Source organism: Gorilla gorilla, chromosome 11 (assembly GCF_029281585.2).
Source record: "Gorilla gorilla gorilla isolate KB3781 chromosome 11, NHGRI_mGorGor1-v2.1_pri, whole genome shotgun sequence".
Classification (NCBI taxonomy): Eukaryota; Metazoa; Chordata; class Mammalia; order Primates; family Hominidae; genus Gorilla; species Gorilla gorilla.
Genome location: NC_073235.2, coordinates 47,330,659 through 47,346,263, shown reverse-complemented (window position 1 = coordinate 47,346,263; position 15,605 = coordinate 47,330,659). Strand labels below are relative to the sequence as shown.

The following is a 15,605-nucleotide window of genomic DNA, read 5'->3' as shown; positions in this document are numbered from 1 at the left end:
AGTTTAAAGCGAGAGGTAGGTTATAATACCTGATCTGTCATTTTCTAGCTACCCAAGCACAGTCAAGTTTCTTAATCTTTCTGCCATTCAGTTTGCTCAGCTGTAAAATGAGGAATACCTTCTTCATGTACTAGTTTGAAGATGAAATAAGAAATGGCAGATTAAGCATCTAACACTGTGCTTAAGTATATAATAAGCTTTACGGCTAGCAAAATGGCAGGTTCTAAAGGTATATAGCTGAAAAGTGTTGTTATGAAGTATATATACATACATATACATACGTATATATAAATATATATATATAAACACATATACATACGTATATATAAATATATATATATAAACTTCCTGAAGGTTCAATTAATGCAACATAATATGGAATAAAAATAAGTGGTATAAACTATTTTAATTGAAGAGTAATATTTATCCCTTCATGCAGATTTTATTATTGTATAACTGGAAAGTCCAGTTTTATAATAAATTTTAAATTATAATTAATAGAAACTGATAGCCTAAGTACAATTATATTTACAAAAATCCAGTGTTTCTATGTTATGTAATGACGATTTAGAGATAAAGAGATTTCATTCATAATCACCAAAAAAATATAAAACACAAAGGAAAAATTTGACAAGGAAAATATTGAATGTATATAAAGAAAGAAATTAAGGTTTGCCAAAGGGTATAAAGTTTAGAATAAATTAAAATGTAGGCCCTTTTCCTGAATATTGTAATATCCAGAATATACTGAATTCAGAACAAATCCCCAATGGGATTTGTTTTGAACTTAAAAACAATGACACAATGTATCTGAAAGAATATATAGGTGAGAATAGATGTGGAAGTCTGAAAAGTACAAGCATGTGATGGGAAACTTTTCCTATCACATATTAAAAGGCATCACAGAAGCGCAATAATTAAAATAGCATGGAACTTTCCTCAAATCAGCAGACAGAAAATGGAATACAATAAATACCTCAGGAACAAATCATAATTCATACATAAAAGTATCAAATGTAAGAAAAGTGACCTAATCTATTAGTGGGAAATATTAGTTAATAATTAATTCACTATTTAGAACTTTTAAAACTAAATTACATGTTTATCCTATAAAGAATTGACTGCAAAATATTAAAAGGAAATTCTCACATCAAATAACACAATTAAAATGCAAGCAATAGGCCATGAAAATATTTTACAGATTTATTATAGTCCTAGCATGTAAATTCCTCACACAAATCACTAAGTAAAGCCTAAAAGCCTAATTACATAATCAAGTTACAATAGGAGTACAAAGTGGTAATAAGAATGTGAAAAACAATGTGCAGATTTATTAATTACAAAAGAAAAAGAACTGTAAGATACTCTGTCAAAATTAGAAAGAAATAGTGTAACATAATATTCCATGTTTGTTGGGGTTTAAATGAATACGCTGCTGTTTAGAGGTTAAGTTAGTACATGTTCTTATTTGTTCACTTATCTATCCATTTGGCAAATATTTTATGAGCGTTTACGTTTTGTAAGAAGTTTTTTAACTGAAAATTTTATATCAAACGTTTTTTAAATGTTTATCTTTTTTATTCCTGAAATTACTTCTACCAATTATTATCCTAAAGAAATAAGCAATGGTGAGCAAAAATATACATGTAAAAAGATATTTATCATAATTTTAATACCACAAAGTTCAGACTCACCTAAAAGCCCCAAATTAAGAATGACTAAATAAATGTTTATCTCTACATAGATTCATTGTATATACATTCTTCATGAAAATCAAATGTTTCAATAAATTTTAAGAACCTGAAAATAATGGGATTGCATACTGCATATAGTATAATCATAATTTTGTGATACACACACACACACACACACACACACACACACCCCTCAAAGATTAAGATGGGTTATCACTGGATGGAAAATAAAAAGTTGTTCTTATTTTCTTTTCTGTATTGCTTTCACTGAGAAATGTGTTACTTTTACCATCAAAAGAAATACTATTTTTAAATCCTATGAAATAATAAGGAAAGACATTATTCCCCTGAAAATATGCAAAGGCCTCAAAGGCAGCTTTTGGACATTGCTCTATCATTATATCTTCTCTCTTGGATTTTTAATCTTTCTTCTACTAACAAATTGGCTTAGGTTTCTCCAATTTAAAAATTACTTTCTCCTGTTCCCTTGAGCTGGGCATATATTTCCTACCTGTTGTTGCTGCCAGATTTCTTGAAAAAACAGTCAACCTTTCCTTTCTCACTTTGTCACCATCCATGCATCTTTTTCAGAATGGCTTTTTACTTGAATACTTTTCACCAATGACTGAGCCTGCTCTATCTCAGATGAGTGATAAATTCATTTATTTTCGATTTTCTTCATCCTTGCTATACTCTTGCTTTGTCTGTGTTGTTTGACTTTGATCATCTTTTCATCATTTTTTAATCAATACTTACTTTGTTTGTTGTTGTTTTTTTCCCTCTCATTCTTTAAATCAATGTTTTTCTGCATATACTATCCTGAGCCACCCTCTCTTCTGATGTCCTATATTCTTTTCCTTGAAACTTTCACATACTTTCACATCTTTAACTATTACCTGGATGCATTTAACTCATAAATCTCTAGTTTTCAGGCTGATTCTCTCTTGAACTATATCCCCTCCTTTTCTTCAGCTGTGTGGGTTGAGTTTGCTTGGGATGTCTGGCCACCTGAATAATGGCCAGACATCTCAAGCTCAATACTTCTAAAATCAAAATATTCAACTTACCCTTGCAATTTCTTTCCTCATGTGACTTCCTGATATCTATTTAATTTTCCCAAAGTTTTAATGCTTGCCAGACTCAGAATTCTAGACTGCATTTTTGTATTTTCCCTCCTCATCCAGTAAGCTGTCTGAGGTTGGTCAATCTTTTTTTTATACATGGGCTTTCATTTCCTTTCTCATTCTTTCCAACTCCTATATAACTACCCCTACCTTAATCTGCTTCTAAAGACATAAAACTCTGGTTTAACTTCTTTCACACTATCCTGATGCCCAAATCCTGGCCACTAGTGGTGCAACACTACTATGATTTCATCACTATCTACTCAAATATGCCCAATAACCCTCAAATTAAGTAAATGCTCTTTACCTTAGCATTCGAGATCCTCTGCAATCCAGTCCTGGCCTTCTTTTTTTTTCTACTACTGTAAGGTGTCTTATGCTCTAAGATGGACCATGTTCTATATATGGGCTGCCCTTTTGGAAACTGATTAAAAAAAAAAAAGCCTTCCTAAAACACCCGGAGTAATTATCACCTAACAGTGCAGCCTTCCCTGGCCATGCCCTCTAGCTTCTTATTTTCCTCACCTTTATGGCAATTACTCTATTCTATTGGTTAAAAGGAATGAAAATGCCCTTCTCCCAAGCTATACTGTAAGGTCCTGGAGGAGAAAGGCTGTATTAAATTAGCTTAGAATACACAAGATAGTATGTGGCATATTTCCAATATCCAGATACTGAAGAATGCATCGATAAATTTACAGGCAGAAAACTAATACTTTTTGGTCATTATTGTATTTATGTATTTCTGCTAGTAATTGGTTTGCTGGTCTCCTGTGTAAGATTGTTAAATCCTTCAGAACAGGAATCTTATTCATCCTTAATAATAGATAATCCATTCTTTAAGAAAGTCTAGAAAATCTGCTATATAGAAAAAAATTTCACCAGGTATTATACCCTTGCCTTGTTTTCTTTAGAAGGAGGTATACAGAATTTTTAAAAAGTTATTTTTTCCTTATGGTTGTCAGTGATTAACCCATAATTCAATCTTGATGATTAGTGTGACCATTAGGGTTAAAGCTATTTCTTTATCCAATTAAGTCTTTGCAGGAAAACATAGGTAGATGCATAAGTTCTTAAAAATAGGCACAATTAGATATCCCAGTGGTATATGAATCAGGTAACTCTTTTAGGCAGATTTTTGAAGGGAAAAAAAAAAGCATCAAATGACGAGTCATTTCCCTGAACGCCTCTCTTATTTTAATAGCTATTACTCTCATCCCCTACTCATCTCCCCAGAGATACTGTGTTGCATTCTTATCCTAAGTCTTCCAGAAATTAAAGATAAATACAAGTCTCAGAGTACCAACAACATCTCTCTTTGAGACCTTTCTGATTCGTTAAACCAAAACGGGGTGACGCCAGAGCCCAGTCCTGCCTGCATCAGGTGAAGCCTTCCCTGGGTAAATCTATTACACAAGACTATTCCCTCAGTCCTGAGCCAAAAGAAACAAGAGTAAAAGCACAATAATATGGTAATATCATTCCAAGATCCCAAAAGTATCTGTAAAACCTCAGCTGGAAGTTGATTTAACCTCTTTGGTATTGTCATGTGACCCCCGAGGTGGTACCTTCCTTCTCTAAGTGAGTGGAGCGATTACCATTACCCGTGGAAGCCAGAGTTCCCCAGTGACTCGGAAGAGTCTTGAGAAGGGATAAAGTTTCATAGCTTATTGCAATTCTTCCAGCACTGAAATCTCCTGGAGCTGGAACTCATTGAGAAATGATGAGGCATTTGAAGCTGCCTGAAATAAGGGCTCTCTACTAAAATGACTGGCTAGTCCATAGCCCACCTGAGAAAATGATGAAAAACTGTGCTCAGGAAAAGAAAAAAAAAAATCCAGCCCTACAATGAAGCAGAGACAGCAGTTACGAAGCTGACTTAGATTTAGGCTTGTTGAACTCTTTAGATTCCTAATAGCCCATCCGCACTGGAGGTTTTCAGTGCTGCACTAATCTTTTAATTTCTCCCCTCTGATTGCTGTGATAACTCCTATACTCTGGAAAAGATAAAGAACTGAGTAAACAAATCGCCACTCTTCCAATACCAGAATAAATGCATTACTACAGATTTACCAGATCTTACAGAAATCGTCTTTTCCATAGTGCAGTCTCCCCATGGAATCTCTCTCTGGGCGGTTTCGCACAATGCAGAGTAAGGGGGGAGAAGTTCACTTATGGGGACGTAACTGAAGCTAACCTAGAATTTGGCTGTCATCCCACAAGAAGCAAAACAGGAATGACAGGCCCCCCTTGCATTCACAAAATACTTATTGCCACATCTGAATGGATTTTCAAGTGTAGTGGTGATGCTGGGCTCATGAGCCTCCCTCTGTCTGGCTGCATGAGTTACATACCCTGTGTATTTTAAAATAGGCATCGCTCAATCAAGTTGGTGATAATGGCATCTTGTGAAGCACACTTACAGCTATGGGACAAGCTACATGAGCTGAGGAAGGCTCTCAGCAGATGCTGTTGGGGGAGTGGTGAAGAACACACAGAGGCAGAGGGAGTTGTAGCTACAACAAAAAAAAAAGGAAAGAAAGGAACATTCACAGAAAAGGAAAACAAACAACTGACTCATACAAAAATGGTAAATGAAGAAACTAAACACCTCAAAGACAAGTTGGTAATCAATTAAGATGCTGAGGTGCAGCAAGATGGCAAAGGCTGAGGAAATGACTTATCCTCTAGGAATGCATCTTATTGCCTGTGTGGACATTAACCTGGCTCCAGAGAGAGATGCTTTTATACAGTTTGCCCACTTGAGGAAAAAAGGAAAAAAAAAAGAAAAGAAAGAAAAAGAAAAAAGGAAAAGAAAACCAGAAACAGAAAATGGATGTTTAGGGCAACTTGTAAGCCCACCTGTGAAGCCACTGTTCTGCTGTGGGGGACCTGCTGCCTTCTATTGGTGTCCCTCTGTGGGCACTGTCAGCATGGAAACAAGCAACAAGCTGCCTCCAAGAAAAAAGAACAAATTTAAAAGAAACAGAACGATCTGGCGATTTTTTTGTAAGAGCATAAATGCAAAGGACAAAATTAATGGGTTAGAGAGGCACATTCAACTTCTTCAGAACTGTGAAATGAGGAGCAGGGGGAGAGAGCACAGGACAGAGAAAGGGAGGAAGAGCTCTAGAGAAAGAGGAGAGCCTACTAAAGAAACGAGCCCCCCTGTACAGACAGCCTGACGCCAGATGGCTTCTTCTAATAAATATTCAACCTTAACTCTGTTCCCATGTAACTTTGTTGTAAAGCTGCCAGCACACCCACACAGATCTGGGCCAGCAAAATGATTACAGTAGTACAAACAAAATAGTGCAATAGAGGAAACAGACAGACAGGGTCCTGTCCACAGACAGTCAGGGCTGGAAGATGTGAGTTGATGGGCCTTTAGATTTAATGCCTCAGAACTCATAATAATAAGTGGCATCAGAGGAGGGGCACCTCAAAAGCCAACAAACATTTAACTCTTGTCTCCACTTTGCTTCGGGTTTCAGGGTGGAAAACATGTTCAACTTTTTCTTCAGAGATCACGAATGAGATGCTATATCTTAAATATTACTTTCCAACACAACCTCTATGTCTATATTTAGAGTAATAACAACCACACTGAATTCCCCCACCACATTTACTTTTTTAAATTGTAGCAATATATGAGACTGTATTTTAATAGTTACCTTACCAGTTGCATAATAATAGATGATTCACCATAATTTTTCTTTATAAAACAGAGGAGTAATTCTCTATAGAATCATCAGTGTTTTCTTCTTTCCACTCCCCCACCACTACCTCCCCCAACCTGCCTGCACTATTATTTAAGTGCTATTTAAACATAGATATGGATACCTCGCCATTCTGGTGGGGGTGGGGCAGTATGCGTTTCAGCGTTTTGAGGAGGGGATAATTTGAAAAAAAATGATAGCAGAATAAAGTGTCCTATTAATGAAGTAATACATGAAAATGTTGAATCAATTAATGCCAAAACTCAGCTTGAAGAAAACGGTGATATGGTGAAATATTCTAGAAATATATACTTTGGAGTATTTGAAAATATCATGTTAGGAACAACTACCAGAGAAAGATATAAAGCCTCTGTGATTTTAGTTTTCAAATGATGTATATGAATTGCACTAAACCAACTTAGTAATGAAATATAGCAATTTACAGCCAATCATCTAAAATGCTTGGTATAAAAATGAGATTATAACTTTATTTTATTTTCCATTTTTTGATCTGATATCTAAAATTGTCCAGAAAAATAAGCCCTAAAAGAGTCCATCGTAAGCCAAGATTTCTTTTACCTCAAAATCAAAGATATATTTCATGGGGCTATCTCTGAGCACTGATAACTGCAGGAATGAAGATGTAAGAAAAACCAACAAAACAAAAAAAATTAAATACTTACCAAGAGCTAGATAAGTTTCGTTAAGTGCATACTGTTGTTTTGACAGTTTGAGAATCTGCACAGATTTTACATTTTATTACACTGACATCAAAAGCTGTATTGATAGGAAAGGACCACATTTCTAACAAAGAGAGACAGATAAAAATTAGCATTTATCTTCTGGTAATATTGAGCTTTCTAATGGTAAGTGATAGTATTTTCCTTTTTGTGCGGAGAACTCTCTCAGGGAATGGAAAATGCATTGGAAGGTTAAGGCTTCCCAATTAGGGACATGATGGAGACTAGTCCTTGAAAAGATGTGTATAAATTGCACACATGAAATATAAACAATGCAAACATATCTGTATACAAAATATGCAGTTGTGCATTCAAAAAGGGTAATGGCATGCAATAATGGGAAATTATTTGAACATCTGTTTGCACATTAATCTGCATATTTTTGCACATGCAATCATCCATTTGCATCAGCGTATTTTGCATGTCACATGCACACATTAGACACCTGTTATTAAAAACTAGGTCCACAATGTGCTGCTAATTCCCTTGAATATAATTCCATTTTTACAAGATTTATCATAGAGTCCAAAGGGTAGTACTTTTTTAGCAAAGTAGACAATATACACAGGATATTAGTGAAACACTTCTCCTTTATCTATGGGTGGTAGACTATAAGATTCAAAGAGGGAACCAAATTAGTACTGAATGAAAGCAAAACAACATAGCCAGAGATGAATCATGACACAATCTAGCTCCTCCTTTCTGGTATAAAAAATGATCAGCCACTGAAGAACAAATTGAGATGTCATCTTCATCAACTGTGCCAAGCACCATGTCTGCTTTGTACATAGTATGTGGTCAATAAATATTTGTTAATTCTTTGGTTAATAAAGGAATGTATAATTTAATTAAATGTCACATTTAGCTAATAGTTACAGGAGTAAGATGATATACCAAGCTCCATTTGACTACTTTTGCAGGCCTCTCTCAGTTAACACATTTGAAAAGAGCCTTTGAGGGAATATTGAGAGACTGAGCTAAAAAGACTGGGCTCTGCTACTAACTAGTAATGTAATCTTGGACTAATTTCTCTAATTTTGTAAAATAAGAGACTGTGCCCAGTCGGCAAATAGGTGGTACATATGGTGCTACTCTTCCCTTCTTTAATCGTGGTAGACATTTAAAAAAATCAACCCCGGCACTTTTTTCCACTGAGTCTGGACTTAGCCATATATTATTTCTTAACACAGCTCTCCAGGCAGCCACCATCAACTGATCAAATCTGGCACACAAGATGAATCTATTTCTTATCCAGGATTATATTATCTCTAAGGCCCCTTCCATAAACTGAATCAAGAACTCTGACAGACCTCTACAATCTATGTTCTTAGGAAACTATCTTAATGATTTGGTTGTTTTCTAATTACAAGGTATGAAATATGCTTTAAAACTAGTTGAACACTGTTAGAATTGGAGAAATGCTTGCTCTATAGAGAATTTCACTGTAATAGTATTTTTAATGGATTTAACCCATAAAATATGCTAAAGTAAAGTAATGTTCAATATATTTCCCTCTTTGGATTATCCATAAAAGTACTTTCTTCCAGGCAGTTATGCAAAGCGGATCAGGAAAGCAGCATGAAGCAATACTTAGTGCAGCACAGCCTTTCAGTAGGGGAAGAAAGACAGCAGCCGTGGTCTCAGCTTCTGCCAGACAGAGCGTTGGTGGTGTGAGAGAAAGCACAGAAACCTGGAGGCACATTAAAAGGACATATTCAGACTCCTCAAGTAATATGGAAAAATGGGAAGCAAATGTAGCTGTCAGTGAGGATGGTTTTTGAGAGAAATCCTTGTGTGATAAGCATTACAAACAGCTGAAATGAATCCATCAGAAGTCTGTACTTAATGTTTGCTCTGTGGCCAGCACTGTGCTATGTTCTTAGAGAAGTACAGTAGAGTATAATACAGTGCCTGTTTTTGGAAAAGTTGTATTCTAGTTGGAAGACACAAAACACAGAACATTATAAAGCTGCTCATAAGCCAAGGATATGCCTTATTTCCCAGCTACATCTAGACCCGCTTAGATAACATTTCAATCAACCACATCACTTTGAATGGCATGAGCCCAACAAAGAATGACCTAGGCAGTCTTCATGTGATAGCAAGATGTCCCTTTTGTTATGGTCTTGTCATTTGGGTCCCTTTTCCTAGCTGTTTATTATGTCATGCCTCTTCATTCATTCATAACGGTGGTAGAGACATGTCCTTTTTGACTGCACAGCACACATTCCTCCTGTATCTAGAATGAGTTGTTCTACTTTGCTCTGAAGAATTATTCTCCCACTCAGACTCTTTGTGAGTAGAGAGAAACTGACCCTCACAGGCTAGCTTCAAGGGTGGGCACATGGTTGAAGATGGATAGTGACAGCCCTAGGATTTTCTAGGATCGATGCAAAAGAGAAAATGTATGACTGGACAAGTTGGTGGCCACAGGTAATTGACTAAAAATAAAACCAAACCAAGGGAAGTTGAATTGAGAGATGGAAGCCAACCAGCCCCTAGTGGCATAATGTGAGCCCCAGGATGCAACGATGTCTGATTCTAGCTATATTCCTGAGACTTTCAATTAGCCAAGCCAATACATTCTTCCTTTCCACCCACCACCCAGCTTAAACTAGTTTAAGTTGGATTTCTATTATAAGCAATCAGAACAACCTGGCAAATGCAATCCACACCACTGGCATGCATGGAGGAAGTCAGTGGGTCCCATTTAACAAAACCCACGCAAGAAGAACTTAAATCACGTTCCCTAAATCATGTCACGAAAGTCAACAAAAATACAGAAAGCAAAGGCCCAGTTTTAAAGAAAAAAATAAGTTAAAGAGTCACATCATTATAAATTATTTTCTACAACTATTCCTTGACCTTTGTGGGGACTGCTCACCAGATCCTGTTTCTCTTCACCATTGCACGGGAGCCTCCTAATATGCTCTTCTGTAAAATACAAGAAGTGAGATGACCGTCATAATTGCCCTTCACTGCAATCTTCCCTCGAATGAGGATTATTTCAAGTGACTAGCAAAGAGCCTTTATGAAAACAGAGTATCTAATTATTGGGAAGAATTCTCAGAATTCCAAGAAGTTCCTTTCTAGATCTGCTATGGAACTATTCGTGTTAATTCTCAATTTAGAGCCCCTTCTCCTCCTGCATATTTCTCCTATGAGTCCAGCCAGCTCTCATTGTGTCCCTCAGAGGGAGACGCATAAGTAATGCAAACGTCACCTCAGAATTTGGAGTATCGCCTGGGGACATTAGCCAACATCACTCTTAAGGTCATCTCAGGATACTAGCAGGGCACCAAGGTATTAATTCCTGACTCCAGGAAATAATTTATGCAATGGAAGGATCTAGCCGGTGAAAATAAGTAATAAAGAAACAACCAAGATGAGGAGGGGTTAAGTTTCTCATGCACAATATCTGAAGAGCTACCTAACTGAACCACCAGGTCCTTAGCTCACTGCCTAACCTAGGCAGTCACCCTGCTGTTTTAATGAAAGTTAGCTGTGGGAACATCTCCATCACAGCATCCCGACTCCTGATAGCACTTTTAAACTACACATTTGTTCTTTTTAGTCTACTTCCTGTTTAGAAATCGCTTCTATTTTAAGCGGCATGTTTACTTTTTCACCTTTTTGTAAGGGGAATTGCATTTTATTAGTTACAATCCAAATACAGCTAAATGAGGAAAACTCAATAAAGGGGCTGAAAAAAAAATTCATCCAATAAATTTGCTGTGAAATGCCAAGTTTGTGGCTGTGCCTGCAGTCATTTTAGTTATAAGACACATAGTAGGAAACAGTTTTGGGGTTTTCAGCCATTAGTTTATAAATTGAATAAGATAGATGTGTTCATTCATATGAAGTAATGTAATTTTTCTTGGGAAAGTTTAATATTATACAAATCCATTAGCATATTTACAAATTAATCTTCCCTTAGGGAAAAAAGATTGAATATTTACAGAAGGAAGGATTTTATTACTTCTAAAACTGCATTTTAAAGAAAATAAAAGAAAAAGAAGGAAAATTATATTGAACTATAAATGCCTTTTTATGACACAGTTTTCTAACACCAAAATTTATGAAAGGAGAGGAGAATAGATGAGAACATAGAAAGAGTTTTCAAGGAGCTCACAGAAATTGTGACTCCTATATCACAGATTGCAAACTCCTATAAAATTAAACCTGTTTATGTAAATGCAAGAAATAGCATTAAATTAATTAGACACTTAAGGCTATTAATGTGAATTTCCCCTGGATAATTTTTTGTCTAAATTCTCTAGCTACTTGTTCTAATTTTTGGCAAGATGGGATATAAACCTTCACAACCCCAAAGACAACAACAAAAGCCTGTGTTCATTTCATTTCTTCCTCAAACTCTCCATGACTTATTAATGAACAAGTAACTGATGACATCATTAATTTCCAAAAAGCCACTGTCATAAAATTTTCCTACAACAGCAGAGAGAAACTTGGAGTGTAGGGTAAGGGAAATCTCAATCTATATGCAAATATCAGATATATTATAAAAAGGTAGAAAAGTTACTTGATTTTCCTCCAGAGAGTCTCCATTTTGCTCATCAGTAGCACTTACTTTGTGAATGTCCTTTTTATTAAGGAAGGGTTGTATGGACTTTCCACACAAACACAGAATGCGGCATAATATTAACAGCAATCTTATGAATAAGACGCAAATTTTAATGATTTCTTAATAACACTTTTTGCAATATTTCTAACTATGGGTAAAAAATTGAAGTATTAGCTATATTAAGATATTCTTCCACAGAAAAATATCTGTTACAATGATTTAAGAACACATCATACACAATTCTTCAGGTTGAAAGTCATAGAGCAGTAATAATAATAATGAATAAATACTATTCATTTGTTGATCACCTCCTGTATTCCAGAACTGTATTGAATGCTTTAAATATATTGTCTTATTTAATACTGACAGCAACCCAATCAGATAAATACTGTGATCATTTGTATTTCATAGAAGAGAAAATTAGGCTTGAAGATATAAAATATCAAAGACATCCACATAGTAAATGACAGAATCCAGGATGAAATTTCAATTCATCTGATTTCTGTGTCTACACTCTTATCCTAACCCTATACTTTGAAATTCAAATGATATAACTTATTTCCCAAAGTTTGCAAACATATTTAATAAATGTAGTACTAATATCTATTAAAACAATGTCAGTGATATGAACCTCACTACCATTATTTAACAACAACAGTTATTAGAATGTTTATTTCCATTACATTCAACTGAATTTTAATTCTGTAATGTATACCACCAGTTCCGTGTTGGTTTTCTTCATCTTCTGATTTTTGTTTTTCTTCTCTGGAAGAATACACTATAACTGTACTATCATGGCTCCCATAAAGCATCTCATTTCCAGACTAAACATCCTCACTTCCAACCACAGTTCCTCAAAAAACAGGGGACTCACTGTTCTTGAAAGTTCTCTCACTGTCTTTTCTTCTTCCCCTGGGCCCACTGGCCTTCCAAGGATCTCTTTAAGGGGACTTTAAGAGATTTCTTAAGGAAGGAGATCTCTTCCAAGAGGATCTTAACTAGGCACAACCCTCCATAAGGATTTGATCACCAAGAATAGTAAGTCTCCTGATTCTTAGCTCCAATCTCTTTCATCTCAAAGTTCTAACATTATGTGTAAAGACATGTCAGTCACATTCTAAGAATAGCTAGAAGATGTATCACTTTCCATATTCACAATCCTTGAGTGATGGTCTTGAAATCAACCAGAAATAAAGAAAGAAGTGGTGTTTTCTGTCTGGAGTGGCCCAGACAAATTTCATCACAGTGATAGAACAGAAGCCCTTCCTCACCCTATGTATGGGGAAAAGAACTGAATTCACCAAATTTCACTGGAAATACTTGAAGATTCATCTTAAAGGACTGCCAGAGAATCTTTTTACCTGGATTGACATACCAAATTTCTATCCCAGTGATGACGGAATCAAAATTTCAAGGAAGATGTACATAAGCAAATAGTGTGATATATGTTTATAATGCATTTCTGCTTCAATTTTTCACTTCATATTAACAGATGAGGTAAAAAAAGATCTGTTGGTTTTCTTTATTCAAGAAAGAATTGGGAGCTGGAGTTGCTAAATAGCTTTTTTACATTTCACCCAGTAAATGGCAGTGGAGCTGAGAAAAAAACAAGGTTGGCCTTCTAGATTAATACACTGTTCAAGCTTCCTCTCCTGAAATGTGCTGCAGTCCATCACACTTAACCTACACTTTCCACACCTCCAGAAGGAGATACCACAGATATACCTATTTACTTTGGCATGAACTCAAAGAAATGAGCTTGCAAAGCTGATCCTTTCTTTGTGCATTAACTTTAGTTTCTCCTTTCCACGCATACACTGCAAGAACATCAGGTAGATCCATTTACTTCCACCCCCTCATCCCACTGCTCCTCCTAAAGTGACATATTAATTATGGCTCGTTTGAAATTTTCTCTTACAAATGTAGGCTCAGACTTCAACACCTAAATGAATTATATATACACTGCGCAAGCCTGTTTGTTTCAGGTTTCTTAAAAGGAGAAAATGAATGCAGAGTATTAATCATCAAACTGATGTCCCTGATTGAAAAATAAATTATTTAAATGAGTAACACTCTGGCTTTTTTTAATATGCTACTTTCTAGAAATTTTTTTCAGCATTGCAAGTTGAAAAGGATGAAAAAAACATAGTATACTATCAAGATGAAACAAGAACCAAATTAAAAGTTGTGTATAGCACAATCATAGTCCATCCAAACTGTTGGGTCATAGTATATATTGCTTGCACAGTCATCAACCAAATTTATTGAATAGTAATCCAAATTAGCTGTTAAAAAGGTCTAAAAGTCTAGACTGATTGTTCCAGACCTACATTTATCTCCTTCACACCCCAAAACTATTTTACCCCAATGTAATATTTTTTAAAATCTTATCTTTCCGGTGTACAGAGTGGGGAAGACAAGTGGAAAGGCCATAATATGTGTTTATCCAGTCTATATTCACTCTGTTTTAATTTTCTGGGGTAAAATTCCTTATGTTTCCCATTTTATTTCAAATCATATTACAGATATATCATGCATAAAACTAGAAATTATAGGAAGGAAACTACTAACAAGGAGAAAGATATAAAACTCAAGAGGGGAAAAAATCACTTTATAGAGAATGTAAGTAGCCTAAGTAGTCATTGAAACCACCTCCTAGAGTGTACATAAATCAGAGGAAAAAAAGATAAAAATACCCAGTGAGAACAATTTATTAAACTCAATGCAAGAAAGGCATTCAATGATAAGAGTTATATTAGTTAGGGGTGGCTAATTGCTTTTTAAAAAAATACCAGACTGAAAATAATGGGTAATGGTGCAAATGCAAGAGAATTTTTGCTATTTAAATAATGGTACTGAGTGGATAAACATGTTGATAGACCTTCCTCCATGTAGTCACTCGAGTGAGGCTAATGCAGGCTCTGCCATATTCAACACATGGCTTTCAGAGTCACCATGGAGATTGGCTCTTTCCAAGACAGCAAGTAAGAGAGAAGAAAATGGAGAAGTGCTTGCAGTGGGTTTTAATGAGCCAGGCCTGGATGTGATATACATCTCTTCTCACATTCTATTAGTTGGACCTTGTCACATGACCACAAGTAAATGTGAGAGAGGCTGGGAAATGTAGTTGTGTGATCATGAAGAAGACAAGACTGGATTCTTTTTTTAATGGGTATCAGTCTCTGCCACTGTCTGCCCTATTGGTCACCATAATCATGTTATTTCTTCCCACACATAGAACACATTTAAGAATATCCTAAAAAGAGACAGTCTACTTATTGCATCTGGCTCAAAGACCATGGGTCACAGAGTTATTCTATTTCTTTCTATTCAAGTTTGAGGTGGCTTCTTGTGATCCCATGACCTGTGAACTAAGAAGACAAGTTCTTTCCCTCCTCTATGTATACTTCTACATCAATGGTAAAGCAGAAACAAGATAACTCTCACAAAGTTTCCAACTGTGAAAAGAGGAAAAGGGTAGACATACAGCAATCATAGATCCATTCCAATTATGAAATCCTGCTAGGCAGGAAGAGTGAAACCCCAATTCATGAGAGTTCAGCAAGTTCTAAGTCCCTGATTCAACTCTTCAGGAGAATCTACTGTGTCCATTCTTCTCCATTGCTCTGACTCTACCCTCTGGGATGCTGTTTTGGTTAAAAGGTTTTTTTTTTTTTCTTGTCCATTATCCTACATGACCATATCTGAAATAAGTACATTTTTCAGTGAGCACACTTTCAGCG

At 35.7% G+C, this 15,605-nt stretch overlaps 1 protein-coding gene across 15 annotated transcripts in view; it reads right to left on the bottom strand.

Annotated features, from left to right (window-relative positions):
- The window catches only part of LOC109025816 (uncharacterized), a 514,558-nt gene that overhangs the window by 341,320 nt on the left and 157,633 nt on the right, over positions 1–15,605 (bottom strand). For 2 of the 15 annotated variants that reach the window (XR_010129576.1, XR_010129577.1), the window contains exon 1: positions 7,221–7,272. The exons of 10 other annotated variants lie outside the window; for them this stretch is intronic. Coding sequence is in view for 1 of the 5 variants with exons in the window: in XM_063694830.1 (XP_063550900.1) it covers positions 8,743–8,967; positions 10,162–10,211 (275 nt within the window). In the remaining 4 variants the exon portion in view is untranslated. Of the gene's footprint in view, positions 1–7,220; positions 7,273–8,708; positions 8,968–10,161; positions 10,212–15,605 lie in introns of those variants that run through there. 3 more of the 15 variants (XM_063694830.1, XR_010129571.1, XR_008677686.2) reach the window with 3 other exon arrangements.